The sequence below is a fragment of the Humulus lupulus genome, chromosome 5, assembly GCF_963169125.1.
Source record: "Humulus lupulus chromosome 5, drHumLupu1.1, whole genome shotgun sequence".
Taxonomy (NCBI): domain Eukaryota; kingdom Viridiplantae; phylum Streptophyta; class Magnoliopsida; order Rosales; family Cannabaceae; genus Humulus; species Humulus lupulus.
In genome coordinates this window covers 22,145,756-22,172,791 of record NC_084797.1, presented here as the reverse complement: position 1 = coordinate 22,172,791, position 27,036 = coordinate 22,145,756, and the positions used below count along the sequence as shown (strand labels likewise).

The 27,036-nt window shown below is 41.5% G+C and overlaps 1 protein-coding gene across 1 annotated transcript; it reads left to right on the top strand.

The window, feature by feature from the left end:
- The first annotated feature begins 10,745 nt into the window (after window positions 1-10,745).
- On the top strand, window positions 10,746-26,937 carry LOC133778950 (uncharacterized). Its single transcript, XM_062218961.1, has 4 exons — window positions 10,746-10,943; window positions 11,031-11,192; window positions 16,793-17,143; window positions 26,776-26,937. Exons 1-4 carry the CDS (start codon window positions 10,746-10,748, stop codon window positions 26,935-26,937), a joined length of 873 nt encoding a protein of 290 aa, XP_062074945.1.
- The last annotated feature ends 99 nt before the right edge of the window (window positions 26,938-27,036 follow it).

Genomic DNA, 27,036 nt, shown 5'->3' with positions numbered 1-27,036 from the left:
GAGACAATAAATTTAATAAAAAAAATTGATTGAGGATTTAATTCCAATTGACTGGGTTTAAGAATGGAAATTCTTGCCCGAGCCCTGAGGGCATTTTGGTCAATTTTAGTAAATTACCAATATTATGTATTATGTGACAAAATTTATTTTTGGTCATATTTATTTAATAAATTTTACCTTGGGATATTTAAAAACTATATGGTAAAATTTTGGTTAGAAATTAGAAGTAAAATTACCAAAGGGTCCTTGACTGCCTTAAAGTGTGGTAAAATTTGGCAAGGGCATAAAAGTCTTTTCACAAGGGAGGAGAGAGAAGGGTGGGCGACTAGGCTATGCCTATGCACTGAAGTGTCTTATGACACATATCCTAGGGAAGGTTAAGAGACTACCCTAATGATAAGTGCTCTTCCACATTTTTCACCAAAACTACACACTTCCCTCAAAAATTATTTTGTCCACTCAAACAACTTTCTCTCTTCCACTCTACACTCCCAAAACCAAATGCCCTGAGCCCCTTGGCTGTCATTTCTCTTATCTTCACAAGCTTGGTTCACTCATTCTCTATTGAAGGAAGGAGAAGCTCAAGGGAAGATGCATCACACCAAATTTTTATTATATTTTATTAATTTTGTGCTTTATTTTATTTAATTGTTAAGTGTTATGAATTATTTTTTTTATTGTTTGAATTGTTTGTTAGAAATTGTGTTTATTTAATTGTTATTTGTTTTATTTATTTATTAATTGATTTTGTGAATAAATGAGTTTTAGTTGAATGCACCAAGGTGCATGGTAGGTAGAGATGCACCTTAGTAATTGTGTGTGTGCATGTGCATGGTGTACATGCAATAGATTTTTCTACACATTCTTTTTATCTCCTTTTATTAGAGTTATTTTTATTTAATTAGAATATATATATATATATATATATAAAGAAGAGGAAAGAAAGAGAGGTGGACGGCAAGAGTGGGAAAGGAAGAAGATTTACCTTTTTAATATTAAGCTTATTCCTTTTATTATTTGAAAATTTATAGTGATTGATTTATGATAGGAAAATTGGGTAATTTAGGGCAAGGATTAGGGGATTGGGTTTGGGAACGTTCTCATTACCACTAAGGGAAACTAGGTTCGGCCAAGGGTGATAAAAGGAGAGAGAAAGGAAGCATTTTGGCTCATTTGGGTGACTGCCAAATTCTAGAGAGAGAGAGAGAGAGAGGCTGCATGAAAGAGAGAGAAGGAGAAGGAGAAAGAAAGAAGGAGAAGGAGGAGAAGAAGAGAGGAAGGATTTGAAATCCTTAGATATGGCCCTTTTTGTTTTTGCTTTGATTCTTAAGATTAGGTTATCCCCTCAACACTAAGTGTTAATCTTCCTCTTTTTCTTGTTCTTTTGGGATTTGAATGCTATAGGTGCCAACAAAGGAGAATCAACCTTGTGGGAGTAATTATTTTCAAAGAGGTAGTTAAGCCCTAGCCTTGTTTTTGATTGATGGTTGTTTGTTGGTTTTGATTTTGTTTGATGCCTGGGGTTTCGGCCAAGCATGTGTAGGGGGTTCATATCATTTTTTTTTTGCTATGTTGGATTCATGTTCTAGGGTTCTTGTTTTCTCTTGAACTTTGAAAATCACATCTTTGGATTTGAGAGATGATTGGTTTTTTTTTTCGAAAGCATGATGAGTTTAAGTAATGAATTTTGTTGTATGTTCTTGTAGTAGATCTAATGATTTGGTTCCTATAAAGCATGAAAATTTTGTGAGGTATTTTGTTATTGAATCCTAGGTGTGTTTCGGCCTAGGAGTATGTTTAGGATTGTGATATTTTTTCCACGATCTTGTAGGATGCAAACAGAAAATATGAGATGATGTAGTCCACCAAATTTTTTTTTTTTAGATTATTAAAATTTTTGTGATTTATTTGATTTAAATGTTAAGTGTGATGAATTGTTTTATTTAAGTGTTGTTATTTTATTTGGTTGATTATTTGTTTTATTTGATTGTTTATTATTTTATTTAATTGTTAGAATTGTTTGGTTAATTAATTTAATAAGTGAATAATTGTGTAACATGTTATTTTACTATTAGTGTTACATTTTAATTAAGTGTGACAATTGAGGTAATTATGTGAGCTATGGTGGAATGCAGTAAGGTGCATGATAGATAGTAATGCACCCTAGTGATTTAATGTGTGCTAGTGCATGGTAGCATGGTGCACATGTGTAGATTTTCTACACATTTTATATTTCCTTATTTTAGATTTTATTTGAGTTAATTTATAAAAAAAAAAAAAAAAGAAAAGAAAGGGAAGAAGAGTGTTTGGGCGTGTGACCTAGTGGGAAAGGAATGATTTCTTTTAAGTAATAAAAAATCAAAAATTGAAGACAATAGTTATTTTGGGGATAGGCATGATCATTTTTATTCCTTTATATCTATTTAAATAAAGAGAAATTAAGAGAAAATAAATGGAAAAAGGAAACTTACCTTATTGTGTTGGGGAGGCTTTATGAGAGGATTATGATAAAGGGGAAATGAAAGAGGAGAAGAGCCATTTGCTCTTGTGTGGCTGCCGTGACCTAGAGAGAGAGAGAGAGAGAGTGGCGTGTAGAGAGAGAGAGAGAGAGAGGAAGAAAGAAAGAAAGAAAGAAGGAAGGAGAAGGTGAAGAGGAACCCCTCTTAGAGTATGTCCTCTTGTTTTTCTTATTTGTATAATCTCTTTTATTGATAATATGTTATTGACTTGTGTTATTGTTGTGTGTTTGGGTTCTTTCTTCTCCTCATGGTGGTTTTCCAATAAAAACCCTAGGTTTGAACAAGGGTGTGGAGTTTGGGTATTGATCTTATTGTGTTCTTGATTTTACAATCAAGAGAGGTAATGGACTTTTCTTAGCCTTTATATTGTTTTTGGTGGGTTGTCTATGAGGTTTTGATGATGATGCTAATGGTTGATTTTTGGTAGGATTGGTGTATATGATTTGTATATTGTGAGAGTATGATTTGTGTTAAAAGGGTTGTGATGTTGATTTTGCTATGCATAAAAAAATTGTGATAATCTATGAATGCATGCATGGAGATTTCGGCCTAGGCATACCTAAGTATGTTCTTGATATTTTTGTGATGTTGAGTGAATTTCAATATAGTAGATCCATGTTTTAGGACCTATGTGATATGGGTAAGATAATAATTGGCAATCTTGATATTTTGATCCATGAAATTTTGATAGATGCATGTTATATTGTGAATGATTAAATTATAAGATGCATGAAAATCATGATAGAAACATGTTAGGATAATATAAGGTATATGTGAATATGGTGCTTATGAGTTATTATATGTTATTGTCATTGTTAGTGTTTTGTTGGTTTTCAATGGAATAGAAAAAAATGGTTTTAAAAGAATTTATGTGAATATGTTAGTGATATTAGAATCATGCATATTATAAGAGTATGATGAGATTTTAAACATGTATGATTTTATGTAATTTTGGGACAAAAGTTGAGTTTTATGAGGAATTAAGCTTGTTTTTTTTTTTTTGTAAATAATTGGGTAAAAGTTGATAAAAAGATGAGTTGCATGCATAAGTAATGTTCTTGATGTTATGTTAATTTTTATGAAATTAAAAAGGGGATTTTAAGTCTCATGTTATGATATTTTACTCAATTAATTACCTACATAATTTTTATTGATTTTTTTAGAAAATATGAGCTTTTAAATTGATTATGGTGATTTTTAATGATAAAAACAATTGCTGGAATTTTTGTAATAAAATATGAAGTAAATGTCACTAAAATGAATTTGATGAGTTTTTGGAATAAATTATTTTTCCTAAGTTATGGTAATATTGAAAAATGATATTTTAATGGTATGAATACATATTTTGATAAGTAATGATTTTTCCTTTATTTTTATTGAGAAAAATATTTAGATTCTATTTAATTGTGACTTTTGAAGAAAATAAATGGTGGCTGAAAGTTTGTTTTAAAAAAAGGTTAAAATTGTTATTAAATTTGTCACATAGGGATTTTGCTACATAAAAACTAAGTCTTAAATAATTTAAATCAAAATGTATTTTTCCACACTAAAAATATATTTTTCACATCATTTATGTAACACAATGATAAAATATATCTTTAAAAGGGACATATTAAAAATAGGCATTTTAATTAAATCCAAGCTTTTTGGTAAATTCTTTGTAATTTGAGATTAATGAATGAAATTTGTCACATATTTTATTTTTAAGCTAAAATAAAATAATTTTATAGAATAAATAATGTTTTGAGAAATTTAATCAACTTAGAAATTTTAAGAAAAATAAAGCATGCAATATGTCTATTGATTTTAAAACAATAAAAATAAGAAATGTAGAATTATCGTTTTTGAAAACGTCTTTATTACGCAACGTTCCCACGTATGCATGTTACATGCAAATCCACTTTTACGTCCAAAATTATGTTTAATGTTCAACTATGTGGTTGTTATAAAACGATCATGCATGTAAAATGGGTAGAACGAGCATTATTCTTTTTGGCGATAATTGCATGTTTAGTGTAACTGTTATCATGAGTGCATGGCCCATGCACACATGAGTTATATGGAAGGGCAAAATAGTAATTTTATGAACCTAAGAAATGTTATTTTGATTATGATATAGGCTCGTTGAAAGATTGTGAAATTCTTAGCTTGGACCTGAGGTAAGGAAGTTAGATAGATTCTATGATTTTATGCTATGAATGGTAAGGTTGTTATATGAATGAACTGTTATAAAATTATGAATGCCATAATGTGATGATATGTTGAATGTGATATGTGTATGGATGTTAGATACATCAAACAGAATACGATGTTAGATACATCAAACAGATTTCGATGTCAGATACATCGAACGAGTTACTAAGGACATTGAGACGTGACTCCTAGGGCGGACGCGCCGAGGTTATTCAAGGACCAGTGATCTCCTGTTTACCTCATAGGGTGACATGGACAACTAGCGTTTCATGCTCATCATGTATGCTGTATGTTTGTGATATGATGATATGTCACATTTATGTTATGATATGATGATATGTTACGTTATGTTATGATATGATGATATGTTACGTTACGTTATGATATGATGATATGTACGATTATGTTATGATATGATGATATGTACGATTATGTTATGATATGATGATATGTTATGATTACGTTATGACGTACCATGATGTCTTAGATGAATGTTAGTGTTTGGTTTTTGTTGTTTTCTTACTTGCTTATTTGTTTGTACTTCCTTACTGGGCTTTTAGCTCACCCCCCTTACTTTCCTTCCAGGTAGCAAATAGGATTTCTCTATGGCACGCGTGGTGACGTGAGGAGTTCTTTCATCATGGGGTGTATGGCGTGGGGTAATCCTATGGACGATAAAACGATCAACGTAGAACGCCATTTAAATTATGTTTTGTTTTTAAGGGACTTCCCTAAATTATCAGTGGGACTCTGTTATTTAATTTATTTGGTTTCTTTGAACTTTGCATAAAAACCTATGTTTTATTTTAAACTTGTGGCGCCAACTTGCATGGTTTTAAATAAGTCCCCCTGAGACTTTAATAATGGATGGTATTCTTTTATGAACTATGTTATGCGAATGTTTTGTAAGTATTAGTTTAGGGCGTTCTTTACAGATGATGATGAGGGATTTGGCTAAAAGGGTGTTGATGGATGTGGGTCAATGTATTTGATGTCACCTACCCTCATTATGCTAGGCTATTTGGGTTAATTGAGAATTTTCTTAAGTCTATTATAAATGTTAATTTGTGTTGATTAAACATGTATGATTATTGTATGAGTTTTGTGAAGCATGATGTAAAATGATGAATTTCATGACTTAACATGTTTGCTGAATTTTTGTGTTTAAGTGATGAGAAATTTGGTGAAATAATGATTTGTTGCATAAATATTTTTGCAAGTGCTATGATGATTTTATGAAATTAAAAGGGTATTATAATTTACATTAAATTGAAATTTTTACTCAAATAAATACCTACAGTTTTTTTATATATTTTATAAAGAAAATATGAGTTTTAATTCCAAGATGGTAATTTTTGAGGGTTTAATTTGTTGTTGGAAGTTTTGGTAAAAATTATAAAATGTCTTTTAAATGAAAGGAGATTTGTGTGATTGTTGAAATAAATTAATACCCTAAAACTATGTAAGTATTAAAAATGATATTTTAAATATAACCTTGAATGTTCACATTTTAATAAGTATAATTTTATTTTATTTTTTTAATTAAGAAAAATGTTGAGTTTAGATTCACTTGTGATTTTTAAACAAAATAAATGGTGGCTGAAAGTTTAGATTAATAAATTAAAAATAATTATTTTGTTTAACTTACATGGGTTTACACTACATAAATTAAGTCTTAATTAATACAAACAAAAATATATTTTTTCCACACTTTAAATTATAGTTTCTCACACCAAATCTTGTAGTTTTGTTAGTTAAAATAAAATATTATTTTCTAAAAGAAACATGATATTTACAAGTACCTTTAGATAATTTCAAGTTTTTGTTATTTTCTATGCAATTTAAAAATAATAAATGATTTTTTTGTTAGAAAATGGCTAAATAAATTATTTTGATGAAATAAAAATAATGCCTTAAGAGGTTTAATCAACTTAGGAATTTAAAAGAAATAAATAATGGTAAGGAAATTATGTTGCTAAATCTTTCTTTGAAAAGTTAGAAATAAGCTTGTAGAAATTATCGTTTTTAACGTCACTTTTTAACAATACTCCCACGTATGCATATCGCATGCAATGCACTTTTACATTAAAAATCTGTCTATTATTCAACCATATAATTTTTACTTGAAAACCATGCATGGATAATAGGTAGAATTTGCTTTATTATTTTGTGTATCTATGTAAAAAAAAAAGTGTATGTTTGGAAATTATGTGTAAATTGCACTATGTGTGCATGGCCCATGCACACATGGGATATGTGAGTTGGGCACAAGAAAATCTTATGTGATGCTAAAAAATGCTATTTGATTATGATTATAGGCTCGTTGTGAAGTTTGTTAAATTTTTGCTTTGCTCGGACCTGAGGTAAGGAAGTTAGATAGAATTCTATTTATTTATGATATGAACGGTAAGATGGGTTTGTTTGAGGTTAAATGTTATGTATGATGATGTACCATGTGGTATGAAGTATGAAATGCTATTTTGAGATAATATGATGAATTTGATGAATCATGTATTTCCTTTGTGTTGATATGACTGGATTGCATGTATTTTGTATGTGTATGAAAAACAAATGGTTGTTAACGTGTTATACGCGACACAACAAATAGGTTAATAAGGATACAAAGATGTAACCCGAGTTACTAAGGTACAATGTAACTCATAGGGTAGACGCGTCAAGGTTATTCAAGGACAAGAGCCTCCTGTTTACCTCAAGATGTGACATGGACAAGATAGGGAGCCATGTTCACAAGGATGTGATGATGATGTTTATGATGATGATGTTTGAATATGTTAATGATATATGATGCATGATAATGATGTATGATAATGACATTAAGTACGATGTATGACAATGTATGGATATGATGTTGTATGTATTGACCCTCGATTTGGTTGACGACACGGAGTCAAGTAAAACGACTGAAATGAGATGAAATCAAACCGAAAAGATAAATGACATAAAGATTTATAGTGGTTCGGCTCCAAAAATGGTAATGACCTACGTCCACTTAATGTTCTTATTAATGTATGAAAACTTGTGATCAGTAAATTAGGGTTTTCTGAGTTTCACAAGTTCAACAAAAGATACAGGGTATTGCGTAACAACAATAATTTTCTCTCTAGATTTCCCCCCTCCCCCCCCCCCCCCAAAAAAAAGTCCCTTCTCTTGAGCCTCTAAGTCTTATTTATAGGCTCAAGAAATTCCTTATGGGCCGATGGGCTTTGATTTCATTTAATAAAAGCATATCTCATATAATAATGGAAATTACAATTATCACATAAATGCGATATTACATATTAATAGGTAATATCTTATATACTGCGACCAGCCTGGTCGCCCGTGAAATATTCCTTCTTCCGAGTGAATTCTCTTCTGATTGATGGTCGAGCAGAACGTACCCACTTGAATAATCAAGTGCATCCCACGTGCATATTAATTTTGCCACGTCATCAGGTGAATCTTTTTTGGGTAAACATTTTCCCTTCAAGTTTATTTTACTGCGACCAGCATTTAATAAACTTACTCGACCAACATTTCGTCTGACCTGTCACATCTGTCAGCACCTTTTCAAAAAAGTAAGCAATCATGACTGTTACAGTTTCCCAAAAATATTTCGATGGATAATACGATTTCCCATGCATCAAAAACTCACCCCCATCATTACCTCTTTAACTGCACCACGATCAATATAAATACATCACCTCTCCCACTTTTCACTTTTTACCGTATCCTTCTCCTTCCTCAAGAACTCAGAAATAACTTCCAAAGAAAAAACCCAGAAAACTTCAGCGATCCGAGATGCATTCGATTAGATTCGAGCAACACTTCTGTGATTTATCTGAAAACCGCAATCCAAGAAAGTTCTTGAACTCGTCTTCTCTGTTGTACAACCTAGAATAAATTTAGTAAGTTTTCTGGTTTGGTTTCTTAGTGTTTTTGAGAAATTTTTTGGGTGATCGGGTTTGTATGCAAAAACATGATAGAATAGGAGTTTTAGGTAGTAGGAAACATTAGGCGAGGCTTAGAAAGTAATGTGGGAAATAGGAATACTATTTTAGGGCCCAAAATTGAAGTAAAAATTCAATTTTACTGTTCTTGGAAAAACTGGGTTATTCCCGCCTTTTTTCGGAGTCGAAAAGTTTTTCTGAAAAAACTTTTCACTTCCACTTTTTGATCTGTTTTTTGAAACCGTTTCCATGTTTTTAGTGTTTATGCTAGGATGCTGCGGGTCGTATAAAAGCTTAACTTTTATACACGAGCGAAATTATCCTTACATTTCTTCTTCTTCTTCTTCTATCTATTGCTCGTAGATTCTCATTTCCCCTTTACTCTTCTCAGATATTCATGCACGATCCTTGGGGAGGTGAGAGGCCAATAGATGATGATCTTCTCGCGTTGCTGTTTGAAGATCAAGAACAACCACCAATTCCTTTTTCTGACCTTCCATCTTCTCAACAAAACCCACGACTAGCTCTCCAGACCGCCGGCCACACATGGGTCATGTTAAAAATATAGCTTGTAGGAAAAAGAAAATCACCAATTCTCCTTCTAACCAACCAGCAACCGATAATGAGGGTCCTTCAAATGATCCTCAGCCTATAAATGTTGCACCACTAGAAATTCAACCCAAAGCCCGGCTTCGCGACGGTCTTCGACCAGAAGTTGATTGGTATGTCGCGCCTCCTAGTGTCATATCAACTAGGACGATGACAAGATACCTCAAGAAGTATGGTCTTCCCGGGGTTACCTTAGTCAAGCCTACACCCTACCAAAGGGCAAACGTGCCTTAGGGCGCCTTCAGCACCTGGTCGAGGTTCCACATTGAGGCAAGGGCAATCTTTCCCCTGCACGAATTTTTCCAAGGGGTGGTCAATTACTTCGAGGTCACCCCCTTCCAAATTACACCCAATGGATATAGAGTACTATCAACACTCTATATCCTTTACAACCATAAGAAGTGGCATGTGCCTACACTGCACAAGATCAACTACATGTTCGATCTCAAGTCCAACCCCAACAAGAACAACACGAGGTTCTTCCACTTCTGTCACCAGGAATCTGCTCGCATATTCCTGAGTGATGTAACCTACAAATCCAACGTAGGAAAGTACTTCCAGGAGTGCTTCCTTACAACAGACCTGGTCACCGACAACTTGGCCTTCACAAAAGGAGGTAAATTTCTTAATCGTTGGTCGTTTATTTTCTGTTAGTTTTTCCTTCATCATCCTTAGAACATTGTTGTTGTGTCTAGTCCATGGTATCGACCATACCCCACTCCAGAGATGGAGATGAGGGCCGCAACTTTGGCCAACATGATAAATATTGAGAAAAGCATCAAGGAGCTGGTCACTAAGAACAATTTGAGGCTGGTCGGCCTTTTGGCACCTCATCAGGAAGTGAGGGAGTCCACCGTGGGGAGTGCCACTCAAGAGGAAATCCCCGAGCAACAGCAAGATGCGTCACAACCCCCGAGACGGCAGGCAATGGGAGTGACCATCCGGGAACCTTGCAACAACACTCGGGTTGCGGATGCCCCTGCCCAACATGGGAGGGACAAGCAAAAACTTCCGGAGTACACCGGCCCTGTACTTGAGTCTTCGGAAGAGAACGGTATAGATTTCTCACTCTTAGATAACTTGCCCATCCTCTGTCATTTATTTGACAAGGAAGGCAACTTTAAATTTACGACCAGTAATTTTAATTTAGACTTCTTCGAGGCAGAGAGTGAGTGTAGCAGTAGTTCTATAAATAATAATCGACCAGTAATAATAGCTCGGGTATATTACTTAGAATTTCCCCTCTTCATTATTTCCTTGCTTTTTTAAATTATATTGTCCGATCAATTGTTTTTATCTTACAGCCATGCCTTCTGAGGAAGCCTTCGACATATACACCAACGCCGAAGCTCCTGCGAGCAAAAAAAGAGCAAGCAAAAGACACCGAGGGTAGAGCAACAGCAATCCCTCCAAGAAAAAAGCTCGAACAGAGGATCCTCCGGTGCCTCCCCCAGCACCTACTCCTTCCAGAAATATGACACCTCCTCCTCCTCCTCCCCGCACCCCCCCGAGGAGACCCTCGGCCAACGACCCGCTGAGTAGTACCTTCAACGCTACTTATGAGAAGCTGCAAAGGCTTTCAAAGCATCGCCGTAGCCAGGAAGCCTTCTCGCATCTTCCTCCACTACCGAACAGCCAGGTCATTAGTCGTGGACTATCTGAAGTCCTCAGCGTAAGTGTGTTTCTTCTTTTTCCTTTAATCAAACAACACATTCTTTAATAGCTCCTGACTGGTTTACTTTTCTTTTTCTGTTCGCAGGGTATCCTCACCATAAGACACAGCTGGTGTCGAACTGAGGAGACCAAGGCCAGATTTGTTGAGGAGATAAAGGCGGTCGAGGCCAGATACGCTGAGGAGATGAAGGCGGTCGAGGCCAAACATGCTAAAGAGCTTATCCACCCTACAGTGATCAAATCGATCGTTAGCTAAGTAATAACTATACCTCTTGCTGCCTGACGCCCCAAGATCAAACAGATAAACAACAAGTATAATGCTAATAAGCATGCTATTACTCAACATATTCATTCATGGTGCTAATAAGCACCTCCTGATATCCATAAGCAAATAAAAATGCACATATACATATCCAAGCATTTACACAAGTATAACATTGCTAATAAGCATGTTCTTTTAATCCCTGTCAGTGTTAATAATGCTAATAAGCATTTCTTGGCCTACAAACAAATAATAATGCTAATAAGCGGTTCCCTTGCATTCACAAGCAGTAATGATGCTAATAAGTACATTCTTTATCATTCATGCAATAGTCAAGGGTCAGGCCCTATCAGATTATCTCATGCTTCCTAAACAGACACGCAGATAAGGCATTCATATCATGTTTAAACATTTAAACATATAACCGCATAATAATTACTGAACCCTGAGTTGAGCTTGTCTTTAGTGGCGAGTGTACATGCCCAGCCAGTCTTTAGGTAGCCTTAAGCCTTGGCAGCTCTGATACCAAGTTGTAACGTCCTCCTAATCCAGGACCGTTACACTATGTACTTTAAACTGTGTCAGACTTGCTAATCAAGTCATTTGGCTAAAAATGTGTAACTATGGTTAATGTCAAGGGTTAGGGTTAAAAATTTTGCTCAAATGAACTGTTGACTTTTATTTTAAAAGTTTCATACATTCGTGGGATCCCAAAATATTACAACCAAATTCTTAAAGAAGTGTAGGTATATCAAAAATTACATTTAGCCGACCTAAGCGGCAAAAACAAGGCTACAACCCTAGTTCCTCTGAGATATCCTCGGTAGTGGTGGTCGAGCAGCCGCATATGTACACGCCGCCACCAAAGCTCTCCAATTCATGGTTGGTCAAGCTTTCCCTTCCCCTTACCTACACCACAAAGCACCCGTGAGCCAAGGCTCGTCAAGAAAACTATAAAAGTGTATAAATAGAACAATATAGATTCCCATACACTTATCTAGCATGTCTAGCATTAATAACCTGCACATACAGTCATTCAGTTACCAACAAATGGTCATTGGACCATTTTGGGGCCGCTGCCCTGAACGATTGACCATAGAGCCAACCCCGGGGCCTATGCCCCAGCTATGCGACCATAGAGTCACCTGGGCCCTTACCCTTAGCTCTGAGTAACTAGCCATAGGGCTATCCCAACACCTTTGGTTTTCCAATGAACATAGGGTTGGCCAACGTAATAGTACGTTGCTAATTTAAGCCTAAGCCTTTTACCAGCGCGCAGCGCACTTTTTTCGTCCTTGACTAATAAGCCAAACCCTGATCCAGGTATTCAAACTTCAAAATAAAAGTAGATATAAATAGGCATATCCCAACAAAACGAGCATGTATGTATGTTAACCACATAACACCATCGAGTAACCGTACTCATAATACTAATCATACTTATTTAACGGGGCCTCCGACCCTAACCACAAAATTCATGCAACAAACATGAAACACTTAAGCAGGTATAGAATATTCAGTTAGGATTGATCAACATGTGAAACAATAGCTTAAACATAAAGGTTCTCAACGGCCCAAGCCCTAATCATAATAATTGATAACAGTCGGGCCAATCCCTGATCACAAATAACACTGTTGACGCGGTTCTTCAGCAACAGATAATTATAAGAATAAGGAGAGGGATTAGTGCTAAATATAGAACCGTAATAAATGAATGATCTCAAAGGAAGATTATAACTCGAATACTTTTTTAGGTGGTTCAAAGGTTAAAATCCTTCTAGTCCACCAGCCAATATTATTGATATCTCTCTGATATTCTTTACAGGGTATTTCTTTACAAATTAGAGACCAACCCTTTGCAACTCCCATGGTCTCCATATTTATAGGGAGAGGGCACCTGAGAGTTGGCAAGGGAGGTCATCCCGCGACCTTCTTACCCATCATGTCACTTCTGTGACATTCATGATTAATTCCTAAAACCTGACAATGAAGTGTGGTCTAATCAATAGGTAAGGGGGATAATGGGCCGCATGGCCCAACCCAGTTGTGGGTGCCTGAACACGCACGTTTAGGCTGCGTGCCCGAGAATTCAGGAATGGAGTATACACGTGATGTCTGATATATGCACGTTTACATTGCATGGTTGAATATATTAAAAGGTTAGAGGTGCCAACTCAAGCTCGTATCCCAAGCTTGATGTAGTCTTAGCCCGTGGTGTCCCCACTGCTGACCCGATGCCTTAATAATCGCAATAAACCTTTGGTTACCTCGAGCTTAAGAGGTAGAACCTTTCAATAGCAGCTCCGGGTAGGTGGCTTCCACGTGGTTGATATAATTATGCCCTTTCTCAGCTCGCTAATAGCCTGTGGATATTTAGGGCGTACATTTGCCCCCCAAGCCCCTGCTCGTGGCATATGACATCACCTGGGGCCACAGTGGGGGCTTTTAGGCTTCTTTGTGGACTCTTCACATTCCTCCCATTACGCTGGTATCCAATACATGGAGCATCGTGGTTGGTGACGACCCGTCTTCCGAGAACCGCATTAAATGGCTTAGCCTATCTTTGGCCGTCGTTTCGTCTTTCGAGTAGTGATCCTCGTATCCTACATCAAGACGATCGAATGGCCCTCATCCTTTGGCCTTTTACGTATATAAAAGGCTGGCCACCTTTCGCATGAGCCACCCTTTCATTTGAAATTTGTTTCATCTTCTTCTTTCTTCTTAGTCTCAAAACCCTTTCTTTCTTCCGGTCACTATTCCCAGCGTTCCAGAGGTTCAGACACGAGGGCTTTTTTGTGACTCCGTTACTAGTGATTCCAGCAGGATATCAGCCCAGACGCTCCTTTCAGTCTTTACACAGCAATAAATTTTTGTAAGTCCTTCGTTTGTTGCATGTTTTAAATGTTTTCCCTTACTGTTGCTTAGGTAAAATTTCTCTTTAGCCGCATGCAGTAGGTTGCTTGTATTTTGCTCTTTTTTGCTGGTATTTTATGCGTAGGTTTTTATCCCAGGGGTATCGACCGTAGGAAAAATCATTTAGGAGCATGACTCATAGGATACAACTTCTGGGGTGATTTTCTGGGTAAAACTTTTTATGCTTGTTTGGAACAAGAAGTTTTTAGGGTACAAAAACTGGGTAGCTAAGGGGACACGCTTCACAGGCGGTTTTGCCTACTGAAACTTTCCTTCCAAGGAAAACTTTTTTTTTTTCTGACCCTCCTGACACACGGATTCTGAGTAATCGGGGACTCGTTGGAAGCATAGGCGCGTGTTCATAGAACCGCGTGATCTCACTCGCTGCGGGCTGAGATTACCTCAGCCCATGTAAAGGAAACCCTTCGCGCTAGATTATTTCTTATGCTTAGGTCGCCTTTTCTAAACTTTCTTCTTTGTTCGTTAGGCGACCAGATGGGACCCAAGAAGAGCGCACCCAAGAAGAGTGCTAGCAGCTCGTCCTCCCAGCAAACTAGTAAGGGGAAAGAGGTGGCCACGGACTCCCCGATCCATGGAGAAGGAGGTCGAGGTGGGGCCTGACGCCTTTTTCGAGGCAGAGAGGATCGCCTCGAAGGTCACCACCCAAGGGAAATTCAACAAAATTTTGCTTTCCCATAACATTGAGATAGGGAGGGGCGCCCTGGATGCCCGACCTCCCCTTGAAGGCGAGCGGAGCTGCGCACCGCTCGATGAGGAGTACGCCGCCTGGAGCGATGAGCATCTCAAGGCTGGGGCCTTCCTCCCACTGGGCCAGTACTTTGCGAATTTTTTAAATTACGTGAAGCTGGCCCCCTTCCAGCTCCCCCCTAACTCCTACCGTCTGTTAGTAGGGTTGAAGTATTTATTCCTAAAGCAGGAATGGGAGGTCCCCATGCCGACGGACATCCTGTACTTCTTTTGCCTCAAAGCCAGCCCAGAGCAACGGGGGCGAGGTGATGGGTTCTACTACCTGATCCGTTTTCCAAATTTGGCTGCGGTCATCGAGCTGCTCAGCCACCCTAATGAATTTAAGGATCAGTTCTTCATGTCAAAGGGGTTTCACAACTGTAAACACCACTACTTCAACCGTCCTCGTAAGTTCCTTCTATCTTCAGCTCGTAAGTTGATTGCTGATTAGCCTCTTTTTCTTTGTTCCTGACTTAGAAACTATCATGCAGCTATTTTCGCGAGGACGGCCAAATCAGTGACCCTTGGGGGTCAATATGAAACCTTGGTGGGGCTCCCCCCAAGTGAAAAGGATTATCGCCAGCTCATGTCTGATGAGACGATGCTGGCGTGTAAGTTAATCTCTCCGGGCCAGACTCTGGACTTGAGGAGACCGCGGACCATCCCCGCTACTCGCAAGACGGCGCCCATCCCCGAGGAGGCAGCCGCGGAGGAGGATGAGGACGAGGAGGATGAGGTGCCCTTCGTGCGGCGGAAGCGGGCTCTAGAGGTCTCCCAAGAAGTCAATGCAGAGAGGGCCCAGTCCGGGGCAGCAGCTGGCCCCTCCGGCCAAGATAACCCTTATTTATTTAGGGACTTATATAGGGCCACTTCTGACCTATGGCTTGCTAGGTTTAACCCCAGCCAACCCATTCATCGCCACCAAAACGACCCAGACCGTGACATCACCCTACTCCAATGCGTCGACCAGCTCGTGCTGTGTTATGACATGAGGCACCTTACGGGTACTATAGTTGTAGATAATACCTTGGCCTTTAGGTCGGCCTTTTTCGAGGAGTACGGGACCAATCTTAGGTCGTGGCCCTCCCTCCTGGAGGGTGCAGTAGCTCCGGGTCTTAGGCAGTACGTAGAAGAGTCCAGTCCTGAGGCGGATCCAGACCTAGAGCCTCCTCTAGCTCGTGAAGTCGTTATCTTAGACTCCCCCGCTGAAGCTCCGGGGCCGGAGGTTGTGACCATAGATTCCTCCTCTAGCTCGGAGGGTAGGACCCCTTTCAATACATACTTAAGTTCTGCTTTCTTTTTTTTTTTCACAAATATTTTTACATGCATACTAATGCTTTGCTGTCTTTGTTTCAATAGAGGAGATGTCGCAGCCCAAGAGCAATGATCTTCGAGCTATGTTCCCTGGAGGAAACCCTTCCTCTGGGTCTTCCGGGCCCATGGTGAAGAGGCTTCGGATGGCGAAGAAAGCCATCAGGACTACCTCCAAGTCTCCTGCAAAGGGGAAAAACCTAGCCCCTGTTGCTTTAGAGAAGGTGCCTCCACCCCCTCCTGCAACGGAGAAGATGATGGCTCCACCTCCCCTGCGTCCTCCTGTCTCTATTTGGGAACCGGAGGCATCCACTGGGACCTTGGCAGCTCCGACCCCTGGTGTGCGCGTCCCGGTCAACCCCCAGGCCTTGGAGAAAGTCCCCGAGGTCTTTAGGGGGACGGTCTACGAAACCGCGACCTACATGGTGGATCATTGCTACAATGCCACCTCAAGGGATTTGTAGGAGATCGAGACAAGGAGCCCCGAGAACATGATGGAGTCTTCATTGGGGAAGACCCTCATGATAAGTTGGCTTTGCCACTGGTTCTCCCTGCTTGTTTGTATATATTTTTTTTCTAAGGCACTTGCCTTATTATTTTCTTTGGTCTTGAAGGCGGCTTTGGCCCTCCACCGAAGCATATCTTGGTCCAGGGCCAGGATCGAGGAGATTAGGGGCGAGCACCAGGCTGCTCAGGTAGCCCTCGCGACTGCTCAACAACAGGAAAGGGACGCCAAGGCGGCCCTGGAAACTACCCGGGAAAACGAGAGGGTCGCACAGGCTGCTTCGGTTGCTGCGCAAACCAAGCTGGAGGCATCTCAGATCAAGCTGCAAGAGGCCGAGGCCACCAAGGTCGCCCTAGCCACTGCGAAGATCGAGCTCGAGGAAGCCAAGGATGCCCGGGCCGCACTAGACGCCGCGAAGGTCGAGGCCGAGGAGGCCAAGGCAGCTCTGGCGGCGGAGAGGGCAACTTCCAGCTCCTCCATGGATGCTATGTTGTACCACTGCTGGGTCTTCAACCCGGATGGTGATTTCTCCTTCCTGGGGACGGATGTGTGGGAGTCCTTCTTGGAGAAGTTCAAAGCTCACCTTCAACAAGAGGCGCCCTCCGAGACCGGGGAGACTTCTACTGCCACCGAGCAGGATGGCGAGGGGGTGACCTCATCAGAGCGGGCTGGCGGGGCTTAGGATTTTTTCTCCCTTCCTTTTATCATTTATATTTTTTTTTGTAATTTTATATTATGAGGTTTTTTAACCTCGAGACAATTGGTATCCCCAACTTTATTTCAATTGATTTACATATTTTTGCTCCGACTTTATTTCTCTTCTATGCACTTGGTGATAACTTAGTTTCTGTTGGTGTTGTGATTGACATCTTATGCTTTTCTAGGAAAAAACATATGTTAACCAACTTAAACCAACTTCTAAGACTTAAGTCCTGGTTGCATCTAGGACATTAATTTAAAAACTTAGTTCGTGTTAATCCTTTATCGATATCTCATCTTTTTTAAGAAAAACATCGATCAACCAATTTTGAAATAACTTCTAAGTTTTAGGACCTGGTTGTATCCAGGACATTAATTTGAAAATTTAGTTCGTGTTAATCCTTTATCGATATCTCGTGCTTTTTAAGAAAAACATTGATCAACCAATTTGAACTAACTTCTAAGTTTTTAGGACCTGGTTGAATCCAGGACATTAATTTGAAAACTTAGTTCGTGTTAATCCTTTATCGATATCTCATGCTTTTTAAGAAAAACATCGATCAACCAATTTGAACTAACTTCTAAGTTTTTAGGATGATCTGGTTATATCCAGGATACAACTTAGTTCGCGTTAATCCTTTATCGATATCTCGTGCTTTTTAAGAAAAACATCGATCAATCAATTTGAATTAACTTCTAAGTTTTTAGACGACCTGGTCATATCCAGGACATATGCCCCCCAAGTAATTAGGAAATGGTCTTTTGTGGTTACCTGACTTTACATCCACAAATATACACAATAATGTAAAAAGATTTAATTCTCATTACTTAATAAACAAAAGATGGCTTTTCTGATTAAGCCTTACAAAGGTATCATTGATAATATTTCTTCAAATGGATAGCGTTCCAAGTTCGTGGGACTGCTTCTCCATTTAGCCGAGCTAACTTGTAGGTTCCTTCTTTAATGACCTCGGTTATTTGGTAGGGCCCTTCCCAGTTCGGCCCCAATACTTCGTCTTTGGGATCCTTACTGGCTAGGAAGAATCTTCTGAGGACCAGGTCGCCAACGCTAAAGGCGCGTTTTCTGACCTTTGAGTTGAAATAACGAGTGATCTTTTGTTGATAATGCGCGAGCTGTAGCTATGAATATTCTCGTCTTTCATCAATCAGGTTGAGGGATGCGCAGAGCAATTCGTCATTGCGGTCTTGGTCAAATGCTTGGACTCTATGCGAGGCTACCTTTACTTCGACGGGAAGGACTGCCTCACTCCCGAAAGCCAGGGAGAAAGAAGTATGACCCATCGATGTTCGATGCGAGGTCCGGTATGCCCACAGTACCTGGGGGAGCTATTCTGGCCAGACTCCCTTGGCTTTGTCCAGTCTTTTCTTAAGGCTTGCCTTTAGCGTCTTATTGACGGCTTCGACCTGCCCATTGGCCTGGGGGTAGGCCACGAAGGAGAAGCTCTTAATGATGCCGTGCCTCTCACAGAATTTGGTGAAGAAGTCGCTATCGAACTGCATCCCATTATCCGATACGATCTTTTTTGGCAGCCCGAATCGGCAGATAATGCTCTTGACCACAAAGTCGAGGACTCTTTTTGAAGTGATTGTTGCCAGGGGCTCTGCTTCTGCCCACTTGGTGAAGTATTCGATAGCTACCACCGCGTAACGAACTCCTTCCTTTCCAGTAGGGAGGGCACCAACCAAGCCAATCCTCCAGACCGCGAATGGCAACGGGGACGAGATCATCTTCAGCTCGACCGGGGGAGCTCGGGCAACTGTGGAAAATCGTTGGCACTTGTCACATTTTTTGACGTGGGAAATCGAGTCCTTTGACAGAGTAGGCCAGTAATATCCTTGCCTTAAGATCTTCAGGGCCAAGCTTTGCCCCCCAGTGTGATCTCTGCAAAAACCCTCGTGCACTTCCTGCAAAATGTTCTTCGCTTCGCTTGGCAGAACACACCGTAGGAGAGGTAAAGAGTGTCCGCGCCGGTATAATATCCCATCTACCACTGTATACCTTGGAGCCTGGTAAAGTACCCGCCTTGCGTCATTTCGCTCTTCAGGTAACTTTCCTCTTGTGAGATATTCGAGGATGGGGGTCATCTAGGTCGGTCTGGCGTCGATCATCTCGACCTCCGCTCCGACTTCCTTTATGCTTGGTTTCTCCAAGAACTCTACCAGCACTAACCCCAAAGTCTCCGTCTCTCCAGAGGTAGCGTGCTTTGCCAGGGCATCCGCATTGGCATTCTGCTCCCGAGGTATCTGCTCAATTGAACCACGCTCGAATGCAGACAACTCGCTCTTTACTTTGGCCAGGTAAGCAGCCATCTTGGTTTCCTGTGCTTGGTATTCCCCTAACACTTGGTTTACCATGAGCTGGGAATCGTTGTAACACTGAACGGAGCTGGCCTTCAGCTCCTGAGCCACCCTTAGCCCGGCTAGTAAAGCTTCGTATTCAGCCTCGTTGTTGGATGCTCTGAATCTGAATCTCAATGCCGAGTGGAATCGATGTCCTTCTGGGGATATCAAAATGATTCCAGCCCCGGAGCCGTTCTCGTTAGACGAGCCATCTATGAAGACCTTCCATGAGGCCTGGGGTAAGGAGGCCTGGGCTAAGGACGCATGGGCTGACTCTTCTACAGGATCTTCTCAGAATCTCGTGCACTCTGCCATAAAATCAGCCAGGGCCTGGCTTTTTATTGTAGTTCGCAGTATGTACAAAATCTCAAATTGGCTGAGTTCAATAGCCCACTTCAATAGACGTCCCGATGCTTCAGGTTTTTGCAAAACCTGCCTTAAAGGCTGATCGGTTATGACGTGTATTGAGTGGGACTGAAAATACGGTCTGAGCTTTCAGGAGGCCGTAATGAGATAGAAAGCCATCTTCTCCATCAACAGATAACGGGATTCAGCTCCGAGGAGCCTCTTGCGGATGTAATAGACTGGCTTTTGAGATCGGTCCTCTTCTCGGACCAAGACGGCGCTAGCTGCATCTTCCGTGACAGCTAGGTAAAGGAAAAGAGGCTCTCCTGCCGTTGGTTTGGATAATACGGGCGGCTCGGCTAAATGTGCTTTCAAGTCGAGGAAGGCACGTTCGCACTCCTCGGTCCACTCGAACTTCTTATTCCCCCGGAGCAAGTTGTAGAATGGCAAACACTTGTCGGTAGATTTAGAAATAAACCGATTAAGGGCCGCCACCCTTTCTGTCAGGCCTTGAACGTCCTTTTGCAACCAAGGTGAGGGCATCTCGAGCAGCGACCTAATCTTATTGGAGTTTGCTTCGATTCCTCTGGTATTGACAATGAAACCCAGGAATTTTCCTGACGCGACCTCGAACGTTCATTTTTGTGGGTTAAGCCTCATGCCGTATTCTCTCAATATCTTAAAGCATTCCTCTAGATCGAAAACATGGTTATTGGTAGTTTTCGACTTGACCAACATGTCGTCAACATACACTTCCATGTTCTTCCCGATCTAGTTGGCAAACATCCTATTTACCAACCTCTGGTATATAGCACCCGAAGGGCATGACCTTGTAACAATAAACGTTAGTCGGGGTCATGAAGCTAGTGTGCTCCTGGTCTGCTGGATTCATGGCGATCTGATTATAGCCCGAATATGCATCCATAAAAGACATGAGCTAGTGCCCCGCCATGGCGTCTACTAGTTGGTCGATCCTTGGCAAAGGGAAGCAGTCTTTGGGGTAGGCTTTGTTCCGATCGGAGAAGTCGATGCAGGTCCGCCATTTCCCATTGGGCTTCGAGACCAACACAGGATTGGCGACCCAAATCAGGAACTTCGCCTCACGGATAAAGCCGCACTTTAAGAGTCGGGCTACTTCTTCTTCTAGGGCCTCAGCTCAGGTTGTTCCTAGGCGCCTTTGTTTCTGGGATTTTGCAGGCACACTTTTATCCAAGTGGAGGGTGTGCATGATGACTCTCGGACTGATCCCCACCATGTATTCATGAGACCATGCAAACACGCCCAGGTTCTCCTGCAGAAACTTAATCAGCTTCGCCTTCCTTTCGCCACATAGATTTTTCCCGAGCTTTACCATCCGCGAGGGATTTTGTGGATCGATATTTACCTCCTTGAGCTCTTCGATAGCTTGGAGCTCGGATTTATCCTCGCCTATTCTGGGGTCAATATCATCACTTACGATGGTATTCCCCCTTTCGGCATTCTGAGGTTTTTCAATCTCAGTGCTAGGCACAAGTTCCTGAGATTCCTCATTCCCGCTCTGGACGGTCATCGTTAACTGCCCAGGTTTTAATTTTCCCTTCATAGAAATGCTGTAGCATTCTCTGGCAGCAAGTTGGTCGCCACGGACCGTGCATATCCCCGAGGAAGAGGGGAATTTTAGCGTGAGGTGGCGAATGGAGGTAATGGCTTCAAACGCTATCAGTGTAGGTCGACCCAAAATGGCATTGTACGTGGTGGGACAATCAATGAACACAAACTCGAGGAGTTTCGAGACTGAGGTCCCTCTCCCAAGGTGATCACCAGCTCGATCGTTCCTATTGTCGTCGATCCTTCTCCAGAGAATCCGTATAGCATTATAGAGGTGGCTTTCAGCTTGGTGACAGACAAACCCATATTTTCTAGCGTGGACCAGAATAGTAGGTTTACTGAGCTCCCATTATCGACCAGTACTCTCCTAACCCTCCGGTTAGCAAACTGAACGGTTACGACCAGAGGGTCGTTATGAGGGAACTGGACGTGGCTAGCATCTTCTGAATATGGTGGCTAGCACCTTGATCTGGTGTACAGTGCCTTCTTCAGTTACACAGCTTGGTTCCCGCGGCTGATGCTCATGCCTCCTCCAGGTTGATCCATCCCTGGGCCCTATTCAGGAATTCGTTTACAGTGTTGACTCCCTTCCTCTGTATCTCTTCCCAGAGTCCGCCTCCGACGAGGATCCCAGTCCTCAAGGCCATGAGCTTGGAGCTGTCATCTGCATCTCTGGCCCGAGCAACGACGTTCGCGAATCTGCTCAGGTAGGCCTTCAGAGGCTCGTCGGGCTACTGCCTTACGTTCACCAAGGTATCGACCTTGACGCGGGCAGCTTGAGAAGCTCGGAATGCCCTTTTAAAGTCGGCAAAGAAGGTTTTCCACGAGCTGATTGAATGCTTTTTACTCTGCTTGAACCATTGCCTGGCATGTCCGGTCAAGGTGGAAGGAAATATTAAACATCTCAGCTCTGGACCAATGTTGTGGGCCATCATCAAGGTATTGAACATACCCAAATGATCTGACGGGTTCCTATCTCCGTTGAACTTGGACAAGTGAGGCATGAAGAAACTAGGTGGATACGCCGTTGCTGCTATGTTGGGGGTGAAGAGCTTAAGTTCGTCCCCTGAATCATACTCATCTTTTTCCTTTTCTGATAAGAGCTTCCTCATCAGCTCCTCCATCTGAGCCAGACGCTCAAGGGTTTTGTCCTGACTTCCTTGGTTGTTCAGGGGCTGTTCAACAGCTCCAGATCCATTGTACGCATTTGGCGGGTTATTGTCCCTCCTATCTTGAGATAGGTTCTATGGGACGTTCCCGCTGTCACGTACTTCGGACAGGTCTTCCCTTTGGCGAGCACGGCTTCCGTTTCCAACTAGGTCTCCTATCTGAGAGTTTAGGCGATCTCGGAGGTCGCCCCTCAGGGCGGCCTGGGGACTTTTCGCTGAGCTCGAGCGTTGGCACAGGTCTCCGCCGGATAGATCACTTCGACGGCTTCCGGTCCAATAGCTTCCATTTGAGAAGCTCGGAGCCCGTCGCTGGGGATGAGGATCCGGGACTTCTCTGGGCGCCCAGCTACGATGGGAAGGTCCGACGGAAGGAGGATTTCTCCTGCTGCTCCCATGAGCCGGAATGTCTCGGACTGGACGGGGAGGAGACGGGTATCTTATTGGTGAAGGAGGATGTCTGACTGGGGATGCGATCCTAGTCCTGACAGGGCGGATCAAGTTAGGTCGCGGTCGCTCCGCTTTACCATCCTCCGCATCCTGTGCTCGGCGGTCTGAGCGGGGTGCAGGACGGCTGGCCAGGGCGAGCTGTCGTCGCGAGCCCTCCCTGGATCTCCTTCGTGAGCTTCCTCGAGCCCTCCTGGGTGCGCTCGAGGGTGGAAGTGAGCTGGGAGTTGAGGTCCGAACTGATCGGCTGTACTGCTGCTCGGCCCTAGGAAGTTCCTCAAATGTGGTCTCCCGGTGGTGCGACGTGGGAGTATAATTTGGTGTTGGGGGTCTGACCGACTGACTGGGCCTGGACCGATTACCCCAGCGGGACTTATGAGTCTCACCGTGCCCCTTTCCGACGTTAGCGTCAGTTGTAAGAGGGGGTAGTCGGGCCAACCCCTCTTGAATCTGCTGGTTTGCTTTTGCTAGCTGACTCCTCAACTGTGCATTTTCCATATCCACTGCCATGTAGAAATCTGGGTTCGGATTGGGCGGCCGGGGAACTGAACTTCTAGTGTCATCTTGGCCTATTGGTTGTTTGCTCGGCCGCTGCTGAACCTCAGGGTTCTGATCATCGGACATGGCGACATGGTGGGCCTCCTGCCCATAACGTTGGTCCGCCTCGTTACCATTTCTTGAGCGAGTAACTACCATGGTTGGGTATTTGCGATAGCACCAATCTAATAGCTCTCAATGAAAGCACCAAACTGTTGACGCGGTTCTTCGGCAACAGATAATTATAAGAATAAGGAGAAGGATTAGTGCTAAATAATGAACCGTAATAGATGAATGATCTCAAAGGAAGATTATAACTCGAATACTTTTTTAGGTGGTTCAAAGGTTAAAATCCTTTTAGTCCACCAGCCAATATTATTGATATCTCTCTGACATTCTTTACAAGGTATTTCTTTACAAATTAGAGGCCAAACCTTTGCAACTCCCAAGGTCTCCATATTTATAGGGAGAGGGCACCTGAGAGTTGGCAAGGGAGGTCATCCCGTGACCTTCTTACCCATCATGTCACTTCTGTGACATTCATGATTAATTCCTAAAACCTGACAATAAAGTGTGGTCTAATCAATAGGTAAGGGGATAATGGGCCGCATGGCCCAACCCAGTCGTGGGTGCCTGAACACGCACGTTTAGGCTGCGTGTCCGAGAATTCAGGAATGAAGTATACACGTGATGTCTGATATATGCACGTTTACATTGCGTGGTTGACTTTATTAAAAGGTTAGAGGTGCCAACTCAAGCTCATATCCCGAGCTTTATGTTGTCTCAGCCCATGGTGTCCCCACTGCTGACCCGATGGCTTAATAATTGCAATAAACCTTTGGTTACCTCGAGCTTAAGAAGGTAGAACCTTTCAACAGCACCTCCGGGTAGGTGGCTTCCACGTGGCTGATATAATTATGCCCTTTCTTAGCTCACTAATAGCCTGTGGATATTTAGGGCGTATAAACACGTATTGGGTGCAATTTTCTTACCTCAAGTCTGAGTCTAACGTAAAATAAGGACGACCCTCGAGCACGATCCCGGTTCCGAGCCCCTAGCGATAACCTAGTCACAACCATAATATAGGATTCCATCAATAATGAGCACTAAAGGCTTCTGAACTGAGTCCTAGCCTCCGAGGCCTCGAATTCCACTAAACTGGGTAATGGAATCGATCCAGAGCCCTAAGGAAAAGGTTCCCGTCCTTAAAAACTCCCTAAGGCCAAAATTGCCAAGGTGGGCCGTGACCTGCCCTTGAGGGTCACGGCACACCCCTTCTAATTAGAGGCCCTCTCCCTCTGCCTAAGGGATGTGGGCCGCAACCTGCCCAAGAGGGTCGCAGCGCGCCTCCCAGACAGAGGCCTCCCTAGGCCCTGGGTTCAGCTAGGTCGCGGCCCCTCAAGAACAGAGCCGTGACTTGGCCGTACGAGCCCATATTTTCTTCAATTTTTGACAACCAAATTCAACCCAAACTATCCCAATTTAACCCCAAAACCATAATTCAATCAGCGCAATAGTTTTAACATCTTTCCAACAGCAAAACCCAACAAAAATCTAGTTACTAAACTCATCAAAACACCAATTTCAATTCTTGAGCTAGAAGGTTCAAGAACACCTCAAAACAGCTGCAAATTCTTACATAAATCAGTTAAACACAAGGATTAGATTGTTACCTTAGCTGTGAATGATGATCCCCTAACCACAAGCTTTCCAAATCCCAATCCCAAGCCTTAAATTCTTTGGTTTCTAGCCAAAATCGTTCTCAATTCTTCAAAGACTAGCTTAGGGAAGCTTAGAGAGAAAGAGAGTGAGGTGAGAGAGTGAGTCGGTTTAATGAGGAGTGTTTTTGTGTTTGTCGTTTGTTTCCTTGGGGCTTAAGTGACTTAAGCTAACCCCGAGGCTCGGGGTACCAAACACCTCCCCAAGAGCAAAATGGTCGAATTCCCCGATATTCCCTCCTAAACTCACTAACGCAAAATATATCCCTAAATATTCAATCCCATTACCCGATAACCCAATTAAATGCCAAATACCCAAAATACCCCTTGACTCGCCCCGAGTCGGGTATTGGGTCCTGTTGTGACTTTCCCGCTAACTTGCTCGCTAGGATCGTCTCGTGCCGAGTAACTCAAATAAACCCACATAATAATGTGTTCTCACACATATATTACATATATGCACATATATATAAAAAATTATGCCCATATTGGGCCAAGTTACGAAAGTTGCCATTATAATAAGAAACGGGCCCACATGCATATTTAATACCCCTAAACATGCAACACTAGTTATATTATCATATAACTCACATAATCACAAACAAATATATCAAATAAACATATAACTCCATATATTTCCATCCTGACCCCCTAATCAAGGCCCTAAGCCTTATTAGGTAATTTTGGGACGTTACAGGGACGATCTAGAAACGCCATAGAACATTTATTGGCCTAGTTAATTTATTCTAAATTCAGTGGGGATTGTATTTATTTTCTCATGAACTGCATAAAGATATTTTATTTTATTTTAAACTAATGGTACCATATTGCATTATTTTAACAAGGCACTGCTGAACTTTTGGACTATTATTGGCATTTTTCTAAGTAAGCATAAAAATGGCATTTTTGCAAAATTAGGCAAGATAGGGTGTTTACGCTTATGTAGAGCTCTGGAAGAGGAATGTTAAAGCTAGACAAATAACATAATTGTAACTAATCCTACTAACTACTCAGAGTAGTTATAACTAAGTAACCTAACAGATTAGTTAATATGCTTTAACAACCCCCCTCAAACTCAGAGTTGATAGGGATTCAACTTTGAGTTTGTCCCTGAGTAATGCAAAGCGAAAACTTGAAATTTCTATAGTGAGACAATTGATGACTTAATCATAGGAAGGAACATGGCAAACTTTTAAGGATTTGCTGATGATTTTTTCTCTGACAAAATACAGGTCCAATTCGATGTGTTTTGTCCAAGCATGGAGGACTGGATTGGTAGCCAACATCATTGTGCTCAAGTTGTCACACCAAATGATCAGAGTTATTGGGATGGGAACTTGAAGTTCTTGGAGAAGAGACTTGAACTAAGTAAGCTCAGCAGTGGCATTTGCTAGGCTTCGAAATTCTGCCTCTGTCAAAGACCTTTAAATTGTTTGTTGTTTTCGTGTCTTCCACACAACAAGATTTGAGCCATAGAACAGAATATGACCACT